The 17,563-nt window shown below is 34.4% G+C and overlaps 2 protein-coding genes across 4 annotated transcripts; both read right to left on the bottom strand.

Annotated features, from left to right (window-relative positions):
* Positions 1 to 411: 411 nt before the first annotated feature.
* On the bottom strand, positions 412 to 4,760 carry LOC111998918 (pentatricopeptide repeat-containing protein At5g39350). The gene has a single exon (XM_024031036.2). It carries the CDS (start codon positions 4,677 to 4,679, stop codon positions 1,554 to 1,556), a length of 3,126 nt encoding a protein of 1,041 aa, XP_023886804.1. The 5' UTR covers positions 4,680 to 4,760; the 3' UTR covers positions 412 to 1,553.
* A 2,359-nt stretch (positions 4,761 to 7,119) lies between these two features.
* Positions 7,120 to 11,498, bottom strand: LOC111996954 (caltractin). 3 transcript variants are annotated; one of them, XM_065772988.1, is made up of 8 exons: positions 11,240 to 11,498; positions 10,502 to 10,563; positions 9,622 to 9,742; positions 9,497 to 9,533; positions 9,385 to 9,412; positions 8,685 to 8,837; positions 8,491 to 8,593; positions 7,120 to 7,279 (listed from the first exon to the last, which is right to left on the bottom strand). In XM_065772988.1, the coding sequence occupies exons 2-8, from the start codon at positions 10,502 to 10,504 to the stop codon at positions 7,215 to 7,217; spliced, it is 510 nt and encodes a 169-aa protein (XP_065629060.1). In that variant the 5' UTR covers positions 10,505 to 10,563; positions 11,240 to 11,498; the 3' UTR covers positions 7,120 to 7,214. The 3 variants fall into 3 exon arrangements, with proteins under 3 accessions (XP_065629060.1, XP_065629061.1, XP_065629059.1); XM_065772989.1 differs by having other exon boundaries at positions 11,285 to 11,498; XM_065772987.1 differs by having other exon boundaries at positions 11,256 to 11,497.
* Between the last annotated feature and the right edge of the window lie 6,065 nt (positions 11,499 to 17,563).

The following is a 17,563-nucleotide window of genomic DNA, read 5'->3' as shown; positions in this document are numbered from 1 at the left end:
CCATTATAAAGCATATGAGAAAATATGAAAATTAATAAGGCATAGAGATTAAGAAGGAGAAAAAGAGAGATAGAACATAGGGAATGTGGTTCAGGCTTAAAACATCTACATTTACGGTGGAAAGTTCTTGATGGCCACATCTTTACTTTTAAACTCTGTATCACAATGAACCATCAAAGAATTTATAGCAAGCTAAATCCTAAAATTACATGACTTGGACTACAAGTAGGACAAGGATTACTAAGCTCGCACTCCAAAAACTATTAGAATTAGTGAATTACTTTACTTGTACTCCAAGTAGGATTAGATACAATGAAATTGGACTAAATTTATATAAAAGACTTTGGCCTTGATATCTCTAACAATGGAAAATATCAAGATATATCACTAAAAGTTGTGAACCAATGATAGATTATTGGATTCACCTAATATAAAAAACCCTAACTTATAAGTTCATCTAGAGAGAGAGAGAGAGAGAAAGGGTAATAAATACTCTTTCAAGCTGGCAATAGATTAATTGTTGGCCACCACCTCTAATTGTCAGTGTAATCGTTTTGGTTGGTATAATGAATACCCTTAGAAATTATGGTGGTGTTATTAAAGCCTACACAGTACTAAAGACCCAAAATTATTTATTAAACACTACAAGAGAACTCATATTAACAATGGTTATTATATGGTAAAAATGAAAACAAAGTGGGAAAATGGAAGAGAACAAGGAGGCACAAATTATTCCTTGCAAGGAAATTCAATGGTTTGAAACAATAATTGCCACATCTGAACATACGTACCCATAACAACTATTGCTACAGCAGATGACAAGGACATGTTATGAAACATCCCGTCCAAGTCCTGATGCTTGCTTGTAATGAGATGTTCCCAAAGCCTTTTAGAACAACGACATTGCTGCTGAGTTGGCTGAATGTTCATCATTTCCAAATGCATATCCTTAGAAATGTCACGCTGTAAAACCATGGCTGCTTTGGTTTGTTAGCAATAGCATAATTTGACTCCTGCCCTACTTTGAGACCACAAACTCCATGTGAACAAAGAAATCACTTCATTTTTTCTTTTCCTTCGGTCACTCCAGTCTATTATCATATATGTAGATTTTTTGCTATTTTCATTCTCCCGCGTCTCACAAAACAATTCAACTGCCAAATAGTGAGACTCATATGGCTGGTATGTTATACTTAAGCCCACACTCCATGATATTGACCACTTCTGGGCCGGCAAGAACTCATCTAGTGAGCCTCCACACTATGACACTGAAACAAGTGTTTCCATTTGAGGAACCAACAGCAAATAGGGATCAAGAGAATCCTACCTATCCGGGTTCTCTGACCAGATACCCAACTTAATTGGTATAGGCGACCCAATTTGGGATTTTGTTGACCATCAAAACATTCTAGATACGGCATCTCCCTTTGTACTGAACCTGTTGCTAGCAGCATTGGACCACTATGAGCTACAAGATTCTTGGAGCTTCTGCATCATATCACTTCGTGATATTGTGCATGAATCTTTCCAGCTTAATCAATCCACAATATAATTCAGGACAATGCCTCATCTTGAAGATCATTTCCCACAATTAGACTAAATCCATGTAGTTTTCTCAACTTTCTTCGTTCCATATCAGACCTCACTCTTTTGGCATCTGTCCACCTTCCAACTGCTGCATAGATATTGTAAAGCATCACATATGATCTGGAATTTTCTGGGTCCATTTCTAAGAGCATCCCACCAATTTTCTCTGCAAGTTCAACATTACCATGGATTCTGCAAGCACCTAACAAAGACTCAAGCAGGCTTACAGAAGGCTTACAAGGCAGTCCTTTAACAATTTCATACGCTTCATTCAAGTGACCAGTTCTCCCAAGAAGGTCAACCATGCAAGAATAGTGCTCCATTTTTGGTGCTATTCCGTATTCTAGCATAGAGTTGAATGCCATGCGGCCTTGCTCAACTAAGCCAGAATGGCTGCAAGCCGATAAAATATTCAAATAAATAACATCATCAGGTCTCATCCCCGAAAGTTCCATCTGGGACAAAAGGTCTAGGGCAGCTTCACCATCCCCATGCAATCCATACCCATTTATCATTACACTCCAAGATATAGCGTCCTTTTCAACCAACCCATCAAACAGTTTCTCTGCTTTTAAAATGTAGCCACATCTCGCATACAAATCTATTAATGCATTACAGATGACCACATATCTGTCAAAGCCCATGCGTATTAGGTAAGCCAGTACAGAATGAGTAAGACTGATGCTATTTATTTGAACACAAGCCGAAATTAAACTCAGAACTGTAATTTTGTCAGGCTGCAGTCCCAGTTGAAGCAAATCACAGAAGAATGCAACTGCTTTTATGGCATTTTTTGTTTGAACATGTACAGACATAATAGCATTCCACAAAGAAATATCCCCCTTTTTCCCCATTTGGAATACCAATAGACATAAATTTATATCTTCAAATCTGGCATACATGAATATAAGAGATGGAACAAGAGGGGCTTCTTTTACAGCTCCTGTTCTAACCGCAAAAGCATGTATAGACTTACCCTGCAACTGTGTGCAGCATAGAGGTAATAAATTTAGCAAGGTTACGTAATTTGGCCTCTGATCTTCTCTTATCATATGACTAAATAAGACCAAAACCTCATTCTGTAAGTTGTGATGTCGGCAGCCAGTAATTAGAGCATTCCAAGACACAACATTTCTTTGAGGCATGACTTCAAAAAGTGACCTCCCAGCTTCAAGATCTCTGCAGTAGCAATACATGCTAATGAGGGCATTTAGTAAAGAAACATCAGAGGCAACCCCAGTTTTTATAGCAAAACCATGAATAGCCATTCCTTGCAACAAATCTTTTCTCTCGCTAAAAACAGGAAGAATACTTATCAGGGTAACCAAATCCAACTCCATGCCATCTTTATGCATCTGGTGAAGAAAAGCAGTAGCCTTCTCCACATCACCGTTGTGTAAATACCCAGATATCAAAGTATTCCATGATACAACATTTCTTACAGACATCGTGTTAAATAACTGAACAGAAGAGGAGAGCTGATGACGATCAGAATAAAAGGCCAATAGTGCGTTTGCCACCTTAAGGTCTGAGGCAAGTTGCTTTCTAACACTAAACGCATGGGCAGACTTGCCCAGCAAAACAGCCTGTAGCTTGGAGCAGGCAGAAAGAACACTAACAATGGAGACTGCATCTGGGTTGCATCTAGCTAACTGCATTTCACGAAATGTGGCCAAACTTGCATACCATTGCCCATTATGCACATACCCAGAAACCATAGAATTCCATGACAGGAGATTTCTATTGGACATCTGATCAAAAAGTATGTACGCTGAATTGACATCTCCAAGCTTTGAATACATAGATACAAGTGCTGTTAGCACGGGAAGTTGATACCCTGACCCATGCTTTATAACACATGCATGAAGGGATTCACCAAACCAAAAGCTATTGGAGTTCTCACATGATGGGATGATGGACACAAAAGTGACCAAATTAGGCCGCAAGCCAGCACAGATCATTTGCCGGAACATCTCAAAGGCTTCAAAATTGTTTTGCCTCTGTGTATATGCAGATATCATAGCATTCCAAATAGTAACATTCTTTTCCAGAATAAAATCAAACAAACTTCTAGCAGCCGATAAATCCATGTCAATAGCATACATTGAAATTAAAGCAGGCACCAAAAAATTATTTGAAAAATATCCAGATTTGACAGCAAATCCATGAAGACATTTACCAATATTTAAACATCCCAAACGAGAGCAGACAGGAATTACGCTGGCAAAAGTGCTGACGTTGGGCTTCAAACCCATCACAAGAATCTGCCTGAAAACCTCCAAGGCTTCCTGATCAAACCCATTTGAAGAATAACCAGCAATCAATGCATTCCAACAAACCAGGTCTGGTTGTGGAATTCTATCAATCAGCTTACATGCGTTCTCCATAGAACCAGACTTCGCATACAAATCAATCAAAGCAGTCTGTATAACTAAATTTTGCTCAAACCCAGTTCTCAAAACAACACAATGAACCTCCTTTCCTGTCCATAATGCATTCAGAGCCGAACACGCCTTGATGACAAATGGAAAAGTGTAATCATCAGAAGAGCAACCTGAAGCCCAACAACTCAGATAGAGAAATAAGACTTCTTTATATAGACAATTATTGCATAGACACCTGATCATCAAATTCTGCAAGACCAAGCTCGGCTTTTCAATTCGTCGGAACAAAGAGAGAGCTAAATCTGGAGCGCCCAGATGAAAGCAAGTCCTAAGGAATTCTCCTATGATGAACTCGTGCTCAACTAGACCCTTCACGATTAGAACTGACATCATAGGCTTCAAGTCTTCTACGTTTGGGCAAAGCCTTATCAGACGAAGACATTCGGTTCCTATGGGATTGCTTGCATTTGCATAGTGTAAAGGAAAGTTGTTCACGGATCGTTTAGCTGTTAAACGAGAGAGTTTTGAGGGAGATAGAAGCGTGGCAAAGAATCTGAAAGAGGGTGACGATAGACTTGGAAGAGAGAGTACAGGAAGAAAACTCAATGGAATAAGGGTCAAAACCAAGTTCACCTTTGCTGTCAACCATGGCACATGTTTTTTGGGTTTCCCGCCATTTACTGTCCTTACCAACTGAAACCTAAACATCTGTAAGTTGCTCTCATGGAATGGAAGAGCGGCCGCCAAAACAACAACGTGAACTGTGGATTGTGGAATGTGTGAGTTAGTTTTATTTTTGGGTAAAATATCATTTTCGTCCTTAAACTATCACAAAAGTTCGTTTTTCGTCCCTAAACTTTCAAAAGTTCTATTTTCATCCCTAAACTATCACAAAAGTTTGTTTTTCGTCCTTAAACTTTCAAAAGTTCTATTTTCGTTCCTAAACTTTAAAAAGTTCTGACGGAGCTGACGTGGATTGACAGAGTGCTGATGTGAAAGGAACGAAAATCAATATGTTTGGCAAAGTTTAGGACGAAAATAGAACTTTTGAAAGTTTAAGGACGAAAAACGAACTTTTGTGATAGTTTAGGGACGAAAATAGAACTTTTGAAAGTTTAGGGACGAAAACGGTCTTTTGTGATAGTGTAGGGACGAAAATGATATTTTACCCTTTATTTTTCTTTCCAAGTTTGTTTTGTTTTGTTTTTGTTTTTTTTTTCTTGGGTCTATTTAGAGGCCCATCGGAGTTCCTGGTAATACAGGGTGAGCTAAAATCCCTCCATTTCTTCTATGAATCCTTCTCTCTTACAAATGGAACACTGACTTTTTTTTTTTTTTTTTTAATGGATGGAACACTAACAATTGGTCCATGCTTCCAAGTTCCAAGTTGGCTCTTTATCAAATAGAAAGAAAAAAATAAAAAATAAAAAATAAAATAAAAACCCAAGCACGACCTTCTTTTATCCATTATATAAGGACCTATCTAGGTTGAGGGGTTTTGTTTTGGGTTTTTAGGTTTAACTGGTATGAGATAATTAGAACTTAGAAATCTAGCATCAAATTAGATTTGTGTACATAACATGTTACATAGAATTTTACTTTAAAAAGATAGGAAGAACTGTTTTTGTTTGTTTTTCCTTAGTTATTTACATGCGATTTAGTAAAAGTTGTTTAATTGAATTAATCATCTATTGAATGGATATGAATCGGGACAATGAGTAAAATAATATTGAAAAAATTTGTATCATGAATTAACCATCTTTGTGGTGTATATGCATGTAAGGTATCTATTATAATTTCTTATCAATATTATTAGATACTTTTACTTTGTGCGGTTATAAAAGATAGCATAGATAAAAGTTACAAAGGTTAATGCACGTTCTATAGGAAAGGAATATGGGAGTTGTAGAAGGCATTCAATTCCAAATAAGAACCAAGCCAACCAATATAAGAGGTTACTATCACTCCAAAGAGTACTGTAGGATGAACGTAGACAAGAATTCACCAAGGTGACAAAAGACTTGGAATCAAGAGAGCCTAAGCCATCATGACACAACACAGGATTTTTTTTTTTTTTGAGAAACAAACACACACACATTAGGAAATGGGAAAGGGGTTTTAATACAAAAGCATACCACAACTCCACTCAAAAGTCATGGTAACTTTTAAGAAAAAAAAAATCCAAAAAACCCCTATTTGATTTCCCAATAAAACATAAAAAAATAAATAAATGAATAAAAACCCTAAAATTTTGGACGTTAACACTTCTAAACCCCATATGTCTTGTTTTATGTGTAAATTGTTAATTGTGTTGCACTTAACTGTATTAAGACTATTTAGTGTAAAACAAGACAAACTCCTTATATTTTTGCTTATGTGAAATTTTGGACCTACATTTTCACATAAAACAATATCACATAGGTGTTTGTGTTCTGCTCAAAAACCTCAGGAGAATTAAGTTTTATACAAGTGTTACACTCAAGACCTTAGGAATCTCCATATTTTAGGAAAAACCCACATGTGGTTTTGTGTGTGTGTATATCTATAGAGAGAGAGAGAGAGAGACCATGCAAACGCTGGAGTTTTCCTAAAGCTTCAATACCTGAGCTTTTGGTTGTCTTTGTGACAAATGCCTAAGCTTTTGGTTGTCTTTGGCTGTCACAAAGACAACGCCAGTGTCAACTTTGCATCAAATACGTGAGGATTGAGACCATACCCAAAACCAATCGCTCTAGTGAAACATATATCACATTGCTTGCTCCATTTTTATGGATTTCATAGGTATTATTAAATCAAATTTAAAAATTATAAAAAAATAATAATAATATAAAAAAAAAAAAACACACACACACACACAATATATGCATGATCTAAGGTTCTCTTAAACTCTAAATTATAATGCATAAGTACTAACTAATTACCATATCCTGTCTTTGATTAAAATATTCATTCATTCAAGAATAAAGACCAAAAACTGTCAAAAAAAAAAAAAAAAAAAAAAGACTTGATTCCTGACATTGCTAATATAACAAATGTCCCAGAAGGAACTTCATATTGCTAAAATAAATTACACACGGTTGTAAATATAGTCTCCGTACCCATAATAAGGCTAATAAACCTTTTTTTTTTCCTTTTTTTTTTTTGGGGGGGGGCGCTACAGTACATAAACAGAACAGCATTGTCCAGAAACAACCTTTCTAAAGGATAAACTCTCAACACACATCTCCCAATATATTCTTAGTTCTAGAACTCATATGTAGTTCTCCTCATAATCCGCATAAACTCCTCAACATTAACTTCTCCATCACCTGTACATTTTAAAGGCCATCACATCCAAAATCAGCATTTAATAACAAATTCTTGAAAAAAAAAATTTGACATTGTTAAATCTACAAAATTTCACAGTCTAGCTTACTGCTCCACACTTCAAGCTCTTGAAAAGACAAATTTCACCCTTAGCTTTTAATGTGTAAGTGTAGAGTTGGTTCTTGCATTTTCAATTAGAATAATTCACCCCTTGGAGATTATGGTTGCAACAATTTTCCTTTCTTTTTCTCAATTGGCAAGTAACACACGCCTAATGGATCTAGAATCTACAACCTTCCCTTCCATTCCATTGTAAACAAGGGAGTAAGTGCCACTAAATCTTAAGAGCATTAACCGACATATCACTCATACTTCCTACATGAAGTTATATTCTCATTATAAAACACATTTTTAAGTACCCAAAAAAGAAGAATTGGGGGGGGGGGGGGGGGGGGGTTTGAGGAGATGGCGCTTACAAGATTGAGTCAACATGTTGACTAAACTAGGGATGTGAACCAGATAATTGAGGGGAAAAAAAATGCAATAATTGGTGCAAGGACTAAATTGAAGTTCAAACATAAAGTCCAAGGAGTTATTGCTCAAATTGAAATGCATGGACTAAATTTACATGATGACACTTACATGAAAATCCAGGGCCCCCAAATGATATTTACACAAAACTAGAAGATCATCTTTATATATAGAGAGGTTCAAGTTATACCTACTGTTCCTATGTACTGGGCTGTGTTATTTTTTAATAAAATCTTTATGTAACTTATAAAAAAAAAAATTTAAAAAGAAGCTATACCTAGTGTAACTTTTGCCAATATTACATTCCTTATAAAATTATATTGAAAGTGTCAAATCCATTGTTTGATATTGTTTCCTTATGCCATCCATTTTTGCAAAATATCAAAATGATCAAAATTTAATAACTATCTCATCTATAAAATATTTATATATATATATATATATATATTTTGGTACTTTAAATTACACATAAAAAAATAAATTTATAGTTCGGATAGTAAATAACAACTGATTAATACTAAGTATAACATGCATGTTAATAACATAAAAAGCATGTAAAGAGTGTAGCATTATCAAAGAGTTACATCAAGTGTAACTTTATCTAGACCGTACAAACAGTAAAGCAAAGTGGTAACTAGTAACCAATAAAATCTACATCCAAAATATAAGTATGCAAACTTACGATCACGGTCAGCTGTATCAATCATCTCTTTTATATCATCGTCAGTGAAGTTCTCATCTAGCTCCTTTACCATGTGCTTAATGTCTGAGATAGATATCTTCCCCTGCATGCAAATGGGAAAAGAATAAGTTAATGACAAGAAGAACAGAGAAAAAAATTATATATCTATATATACATACAGAACAAAACATTACATTTTTATCTTGGTCAATAATGTGGAATGCTTTCATGAGCTCCTCCTTAGTGTCCCTTTCTCCAATTTTGGCTGTCATCATGTGCACAAATTCATCAAAATCAATTGCTCCACTGCCATCCTTGTCCACATCTGCAATCATTTGATTGATTTGCTAGAATGACACAATACAGCATTATGTTAGCCATGTAGTCAAAACTAAAAAATCAAAATTAGATAGAAAGATGCACTATATGGCTATAATTTTATGGGCCTTTTGGCCAAGATTAAATGTGAGAGAAGACTATATAGTTCTCAATATAAGTCAAGAACCCCTCAAGCAACATGCGGAGATTCTCCTAGGACAACCAATGGAGAACTAGATACATCACATTTGCTACTAAGAATCACCCTAAAGAAGGAAGTCCAACATGTGCCCCCGTCTTAATCAAGCAGACTTACTGCTGCAACCAAAATTTATCAAAAAAGAGCAAATAACACAACATACAAGCACCACTGCCACAAAGAGAGAGAGTTTCTATGTTTCCATTTCTAATCACCAACACCCATTTTCTTTTCTTCTAGAACTGTCCTTCAGATATAAACAAACCACACTCTTCAAAAACACATGCAGACTTGTACACAGACACATGCACTTGACCACACAGGAAAAAAATAAAAAATAAAAATAACAAGGGAATAAAATGGTGCAAAGAAACTACCTCTTCTGTCATTTCAAAACCAAGAGCCCTGTCAAAAGTAAACATCTCTGTTGTAATGTTTCATGAGGAATCAACTTGAAAATTCTTAGTAAATTTGACATGAACTTCTTACCTCATGGCAACATTCAGCTCCTTGGCATCAATAGTGCCTAAACAAGAAGGTCATACCAAAAAATTATTAGAAATTTAAAATTAAAAAAAAAAAATTACAAACACGACAACAGATAATTTCAATACCTGAGCCATCAGTGTCAAATAACTCAAATGCTTCCTTGATCTCTTGCCTTTTCTGCTGAGATAACCCATGATGGCGTCCTCTGGGTTTATCTTTCCTAGATGGACCTCTATAGTGAGTTGACTGACAAGGAGATAGAATTTTTAGGAAAAAAAGAGTATCATTAACCATGTATAGGTCTCTAAATAGATCAAGAACAAGGTATATGGCTTTATTAACATTTTAATAGCAAGTGTAATGTATGTATGTCACACATGATCCATAGTGACACCATGTTTTCAAAAATATTTCTCAACATTAATCTCCTGCCTTCATGTGATCCTCCACAACTAACTAATAAAAAAGCAGTAAACTGAAAACCAAGTAGAACACAGAAATACCAATCAATTAGCAACTCAATGTCCCTTAAAATATTCTAAACATATTCAAAAAACAGCCAATTTCTTAATATATCATGACCTTATGGATTTCCTATGAAATTAAACTTAATATATCATGACCTTAAGGATTTCCTATGAAATTAAACTAACCCTACCTTCTTTCTTCTAATTAATCCTTGTTTCCCTTGTCTTTAACTCTAAGAAAAAAATTCCAATTGATAATTTTTTGTTAACTAATCCCAATTGATAATTATATCAGTTAATTACACTGCTACACATATGACCCTATAAAATATCACTTCAAAAATATTAATCTATCAAGTAATTACCCACGATCAGAAACCAAAATCTAGCTCAAGAAATATTAGAATCATTAAGATTCACATCGAGTAAGGAATAAAGTTCGGAAAGATCAAAACTTTTAATCTCGAAATTTGACATTATCAAAGACAAAATCATTAAATTGGGAAATTAAACTAGGGGTTTCACAAAGACAACTAACCATAATTTGGCTCGGTGAGTTCGCAATGCGTTAAGGTTGTCAATGATAACCCTCGAATAAACCTGAGAAATCCAAAAATATGTCAAATGTCAATACATTCTTTTTCGCTTTAAAGTTTTTATATATTTGGAATCAAATATAAATGTGTACCAACTTTTTATAAAATTTATAAAAAAAAAAAAATTAAAAAAATAAAAAGAAGGTGTTGATTTGAACGTGGCCTTCGACAAGTGGGCTCAAAGTGTTTGTGGACTTGGGTCATGGGCACTGGCTTGTCCTAGACTCTCGGTTCGGTAGGAGATTTAAATAGATGAACGATGTTCACTGTAAAATGAAATTTTTTTCATAGTTCTCACTCCTCTAGGACGACAAAAGACTTGGAATCAACAGAGCCTAAGCCATCATGAAACAACACAGGATTAAAATCAACCATTACTTAGCTAACTGGTCAAATATTGATAAGGCCACTACTCAAAAAGGGGGAATTTTAAAAAAGGGGAAAAATATTTCCAAAAACCCCCCATTTGATTTCTCCATAAAACATATAAAAAAACCCTAAAATTTATAATTTCGCTCCTTTTTTTCTCTCTCTTCTCCATCTGCAAAACCAACGCCCTCATCATCTGCTTCTTCCTCTGATACACACACTCCCACAGACATAAAATCAAAAATCAATTACAAAATCAACCACAAAATCAAAAACAAAATCAACCACAGACAACACAAAACCAAACACACCCACACACGGACACACCAACAGAGACAGAGAGAGTGGATCGGCACTTGTAGATCGGCGCTTGTGCCGGATCGGCGTGCTTGGATCGGAATTTCAGATGGAATAGATCGTCTCCGTGCTTGAATCGAAATTTCAGAGAGAAGTTTGGAAAAGAGAGGAGTTTCAGAGAGGAGTGAAAATGTTGTAATAGGTGTGCGTTTGAAACGCGCTTAGAGAAGAGTTTCAGAGAAGACTCTAGGGCCTGTTTTGGATAACCTTAAGCATTTAGATAAGCTGTTTTAAAAATAGTTATTTAGACCGTAAATTCTAAAAAAAAAAACGACTTAACTATTTTGTTAAGGATGTTTTGCCATTTTTCTTTTAATAAGTGTACTTTTAATTACACAATCTAATAAAATATACATGGAGGTAGTGGTGGCTTTAGAAATTTTTTTTAGAGTGTTTCTTAATAAATATAAATTACACAATCTAATAAAAAGAAAACTTTGTTCCCCATAAGAGTCAAACCGTGATGATGTCATAATTAATTAAATAATTAATTAATATGAAAATAAATAAAATAATTACATAAATCTTAACAATTTTAACAAAAACAATATTTAAAGATGTTAAAAATATATCTTGATTGAAGATTAGAAGATATTTCTCATAATTTACTACAAAGATTAATAAATATCGTCTAATTATTTAAGATATTCTGTTAAATTTGTAATTTACTAATATAATTAGCCAAACTATTAATGTATTAACCAAACTACTAATATATAATTGTAGGGTTCGGGTTTGAGCACTTCTGCTATTGGATGAATGAGCTTAGGCTTAACTAGCCCAATACAATAAATTTATAGATAATAGGTTTAACAACTAGGCCTTAGTGAGGATTACAACAACTAGACATAGTTACGAGTAGATTGAATAACAAAGGCATGGACTAAAGTGGGAAATTCTGTTCCTCTGCCCTAGCCTGAGAAACTAGTAGTTCTTATTATTACTTCGGCGTTTGGTTACAAAGATTTCAAAGATTATACCAATTGTTACAGTATTCTCTCTCCTTCTAATTTTCCATCCCTTATTCTGGATGACTTCTTACATTATATACTCCCTCTTATTTGATCTTGGCCCTCCATCTATTGATTATGTAGGTTATTACCTGAGTGCTTGTCCCATCAGCTACCTTCCTCAACTTTCTGTGAGCTGTAGCAACTTAGACAACACTGTTCAGGGGTCATTTCTTCATTAATGCGGCTAGAATGTTAGTTGTGGGCATTTAATGTGGAGGTGATAGTTTCTTCTTAAATTGCTCATCCACCATGCTTCCATGGCTGACCCATTATGCTTGTCTTTTTCTTGGGATGCTTTGGGAGGTTGGCTTTGGTGGCGTGCTACTTTTCCCTTCTATGATCTCGGCTGGCCAAGAACAGGATCGTCCTCGATGATATTTCTTGGCAACTTGGGCTTTCTACGTTCATTCTCAAACGTTTCTTCCTCCTTGGTGTGGGCCTTAGGCTTAATATAAAATAGGCTAGGGTTGCCAAATTCTTAGACCCCACAATAAGATATTCTATTCGTCCATAGCACAGAGTTGAAACTATTAATAACATTACACATATTGTATTTATATACATTCAAAGGCCTTAAAAAAGTAAAGTTTATTTCATTAAAAAAAACTGCATGTATTAAAGTTTGAAATTGTAGCAGGTATTCAACTAGTCTGAAACACGTTTTTCAAAACTAAAATACATGTCAAAGTAACATGAAAACAAGTGTGTGGCTGTGGAATTTTTTTGTTTAAAAAATATAAAAGATTTCATCTCTATCTCATCCCCACACAATAAAAAACACAAACACGTTGATCTCTTCTCAACCTGTCTTTCTTTGGTCCTCTCTGTCTCTGTTTCTTTTCTCCTTTTTTGAGAATCTCACCTCTTATTAGTCTCTCATACAACAAGTAAATCAGAGCACACATCTCTTCCTCTATAACCTTTCTTCCTAAGCAAATTGATCTATCAATGGTAGATCTAACATCTATCTACGGTTTGAGCTTTTGGTGAAGATGAACTAGCCCAGCCACCGGCCATTTTCAGTGAAGATTTCTGTGGGAGGAACTGTGAGAACCGTGAGGTTTGAGTTTTTTTTTTTAAATAATTTTTATTTGAGGGTGTTCCTAGTTTTAGTTGAGAGTGTTCCTAATTTTTTTTTAAGAGTAAACAAATAAATTTTTTTTAATTATTGCATATAATTTCTTTTTTCAGGTCAGGGTGTTTCGAACACCTTAGACTGAACGTGGCGTTGCTACTGCATGGAGGAGTATAGACTTACTGAGAAAATAGAGGATAAAATAGAGGAGGAGATATACATGGGGGAAGGGATAAAGCTGGTATTTCCTATCGTATTGGCATTATTTTGACTTTCTAAAGAAAAAATAGCGGTTAGCTCATCTGCTTTTTTGAAAAAGCAAAGCTTCATAGTGTTTTGTAAACGTGAAAAATCTAGATTTTGAAAACGCAAACGTGCTGATTTTGTGGAGCCAAACGAATTGACAAATCACGTTTTGTCTAAAACGCCTGTTAAGGTTTTATAAACAGCCTATCTAAACGGGCTCTAGGGTTTGTTTGGATACAATTGAAAACTGAAAAATATTATAACAAAATAATTTTTAAATGTGTAAATAGTACCGCGGGACTCATTTTTAATAAAAAAGTTGTTGAAAAGTAAAATTTGTAAGTTTGTGAACAATACATAGTATGCACTATTTACGAGAAAAGTCAAACATTTCGGCTCAAAACAGATAAAACCAAAAAAAAAAAAAAAAAAAAAAAAAAAAAAAAAAAAAAAGAAAACAAAAAAGAAGAAGAAGAAATTGATTACCTAAGTGAAACATCAAGTTTTACCGCTGGTTTTTTGGTTTTCTCTATTGCGTTATTGCCTAGAATAACAAAAATAAGTAACAACAATGAGCATATACGTCAAATAGAAATTGTTTCGTAAGTTTAAGACTTAAGTTAACAAAAGTAAAAGTCGAAGACCTAATCTGATATATAGTATAAACATATAACTTAATTTTCCCTAAATTTTCTATTAATTAAATTGATTCACTAAAATTTTTTAGGTGATAAAACTCAAAAGTGATTTATTTATTATGTCAACGACTATTACCAAATTGTGTTGAACATTAGACTTAAAGGCAGGGTACAATTGTGGAGGCCTAGAGGGAGTTGAGCCTAGCAGGCCCAAGACTGGGTCCCAAGGAGCTTTAGGGGCAGTAACTATACCCAATTCTTGGTCCCCATGGGACTGGCCTGATGAGGCACACCAAGTTGAAGTAAATACCAACCTAAACCCTAGGGGACCTCCAAGGTCATCACCATGGTCCATGGTATATAGTGGCTAGACATTGTTTGATCATCTCTCTACGTTACTTTCTCTTTGACTGACATTCATGTGGTATATATAGGTATAGACATGGATAGATTATAATAATGATGTTTGAGTTTGAAGAATATTATTTCATAAAATGAAAATTCAAGTTCTAGAATTTTTTAAGTGAAAATTCGAAATTCAGTATTTTCGATCAGTCGAAACTTTTACTCAATCGATCGAAATGATGAAGAAAATAATCTTGGAGTCTCTGGATGATTCGATTGCTATCCGATTCTTGTTCAATTGATCAAAAAGAGAATTTGATTGATCGAAAAGAACTCTTGACCGATCGAAATTTGAAAAAACTGAATTTTCTAGTTACTGTTTTGAAAATTTGAAGAGGTTCTGAGACTTGTGAACGGTTTTATGAAAAAATTTGACTCTCCATACGTATCTTTTGATAAAATATAACCCTATGCGTATAAATAGAGGCTTATGTTCACTTGAAAATAGTAAGTTAGAGATCATGTAATTAGAGAGAAACACAAGAAATCCTGGGGTTATTCTCCAGAATTGCTATCTGTAGAACCCAATAACTTGTATGTATCCTNCGACTATTACCAAATTGTGTTGAACATTAGACTTAAAGGCAGGGTACAATTGTGGAGGCCTAGAGGGAGTTGAGCCTAGCAGGCCCAAGACTGGGTCCCAAGGAGCTTTAGGGGCAGTAACTATACCCAATTCTTGGGTCCCCATGGGACTGGCCTGATGAGGCACACCAAGTTGAAGTAAATACCAACCTAAACCCTAGGGGACCTCCAAGGTCATCACCATGGTCCATGGTATATAGTGGCTAGACATTGTTTGATCATCTCTCTACGTTACTTTCTCTTTGACTGACATTCATGTGGTATATATAGGTATAGACATGGATAGATTATAATAATGATGTTTGAGTTTGAAGAATATTATTTCATAAAATGAAAATTCAAGTTCTAGAATTTTTTAAGTGAAAATTCGAAATTCAGTATTTTCGATCAGTCGAAACTTTTACTCAATCGATCGAAATGATGAAGAAAATAATCTTGGAGTCTCTGGATGATTCGATTGCTATCCGATTCTTGTTCAATTGATCAAAAAGAGAATTTGATTGATCGAAAAGAACTCTTGACCGATCGAAATTTGAAAAAACTGAATTTTCTAGTTACTGTTTTGAAATTTGAAGAGGTTCTGAGACTTGTGAACGGTTTTATGAAAAAATTTGACTCTCCATACGTATCTTTTGATAAAATATAACCCTATGCGTATAAATAGAGGCTTATGTTCACTTGAAAATAGTAAGTTAGAGATCATGTAATTAGAGAGAAACACAAGAAATCCTGGGGTTATTCTCCAGAATTGCTATCTGTAGAACCCAATAACTTGGTTGTATCCTAGGGACAAATTTGCGATAACCTTTAGCAACAAGAGCGTGGAGGCAAATATTGTCTAAGAATAATAATTTTGTGCCTTCAAGTTATCTATTTCTATTTGTCTTTTGTGTTATCCTTGTGTTTTCTCTTTTTTTTTTTTTTTTTTTTTTTTTTTTTTTGGGTTTCCTATTTGGGTTCGTGATTTTTTTTTTTTGGCTCTATGATTTGAATTTTGGTGGTTGGTGGTTGTTTTTTGGGTGGTTAGTGGTTGTTTGGTGGTTGGTGCTGTTTTGGTGGTTGTTTTTTCTTCTGGTGTAAAGTTTTGGGTGGTGGTGGTGGTGGTGGTCTGTATATCTGTGCTTTAGGAGAAAATGCACCCTATTTCTAATGTACGTTTCTTCCTTCTCATAGCTGATGTGGCCTACAGTTGATGAGTCCCACCAGCCTTGTGAGGAGGAGGAAGTATATCATGTTAGAGCAACGCATAGTTAGCGTAAATTTCCTTCTATTTTACACTAAAAGCTCATTTTTTCTATTTTACACACTCTTTTTATAAACCTCCACATCAGTTTATTTATTCTATCATCATTTTATTTAAATAATCATTTTCTCACTTTTTATTATTATTTTATCTCAAACTCTCTCTCTCCACTAACGAGACTTTATTTTAGGATCCGTTTGGATACAACTGAAAACTGAATATTGCAACTGAAAATTGAAAAACATTGTAGAAAATAATTTTTAAATGTATGAATAGTATTGAAGATCCATTTTTAAAAAAAATTAGTGAAAAGTAAAATTTGAAGGTCCGTGAATAGTGCACGATGTGTACTATTCAAAAAAAGTCAAACATTTCAGCAAAAAAAAAAAAGAGAGAGCTTAAACGCAATACGTGCGTTTGGGAAGCGCATTTCAAACGCACACCTAGTGTGTGTTTAGGAAGCGCAAACGCGCTTCCCAAATGCACATTTTGCGTTTAAGCTTTTTTTTTTTTTTTTTTTTTTTGGATTTTGTTTTTGTTTTTGCAATTACTTTCCCGCTACAAATGAAGTTTTTTCTCCCTAAATCTTCTTTGTTCAAATGGTTACCAGATTGATTTGTTAACAAGCAAAGCCAAATGCAGAATTTAATCTTTATTTTCCTCTTTTTCTCAATTTTAATATTGCTAAGAACAACATGAATTTGAGACTTTAATTAACAAAATTAAAAGTTGGGACATAGTATTGGTTTGGATTGTGCTTAAAGTTGCATTTCGTTTTCTACGTGGTTTCTCCTTTTATTTATTTTTTTGCCCGCATTTATTGACTTTGAAGGACAAAAAGTACTGTTCATGAACAGTGCATGTACTGTTCACGTACTGTTTATGCACTGTTTACGCATTAAAAAATATTAAAAATAGGTCTCACAATACTATTCATACATTTAAAAATTATTTTGCTACAGTATTTTCAACAACAATCAGTTTTCAGTAACAATAAGTTGTATCTAAATTGACCCATAATTTGAAATATAGTATAAACTAATTGTTTTTTTTTTTTTTTAATGTAATTTTTC

Source organism: Quercus suber, unplaced genomic scaffold (genome assembly GCF_002906115.3).
Source record: "Quercus suber isolate HL8 unplaced genomic scaffold, Cork oak 2.0 scaffold_67, whole genome shotgun sequence".
Classification (NCBI taxonomy): Eukaryota; Viridiplantae; Streptophyta; class Magnoliopsida; order Fagales; family Fagaceae; genus Quercus; species Quercus suber.
Note: the sequence above shows the minus strand (reverse complement) of the source record. Positions and strands in the feature narration are given on the sequence as shown.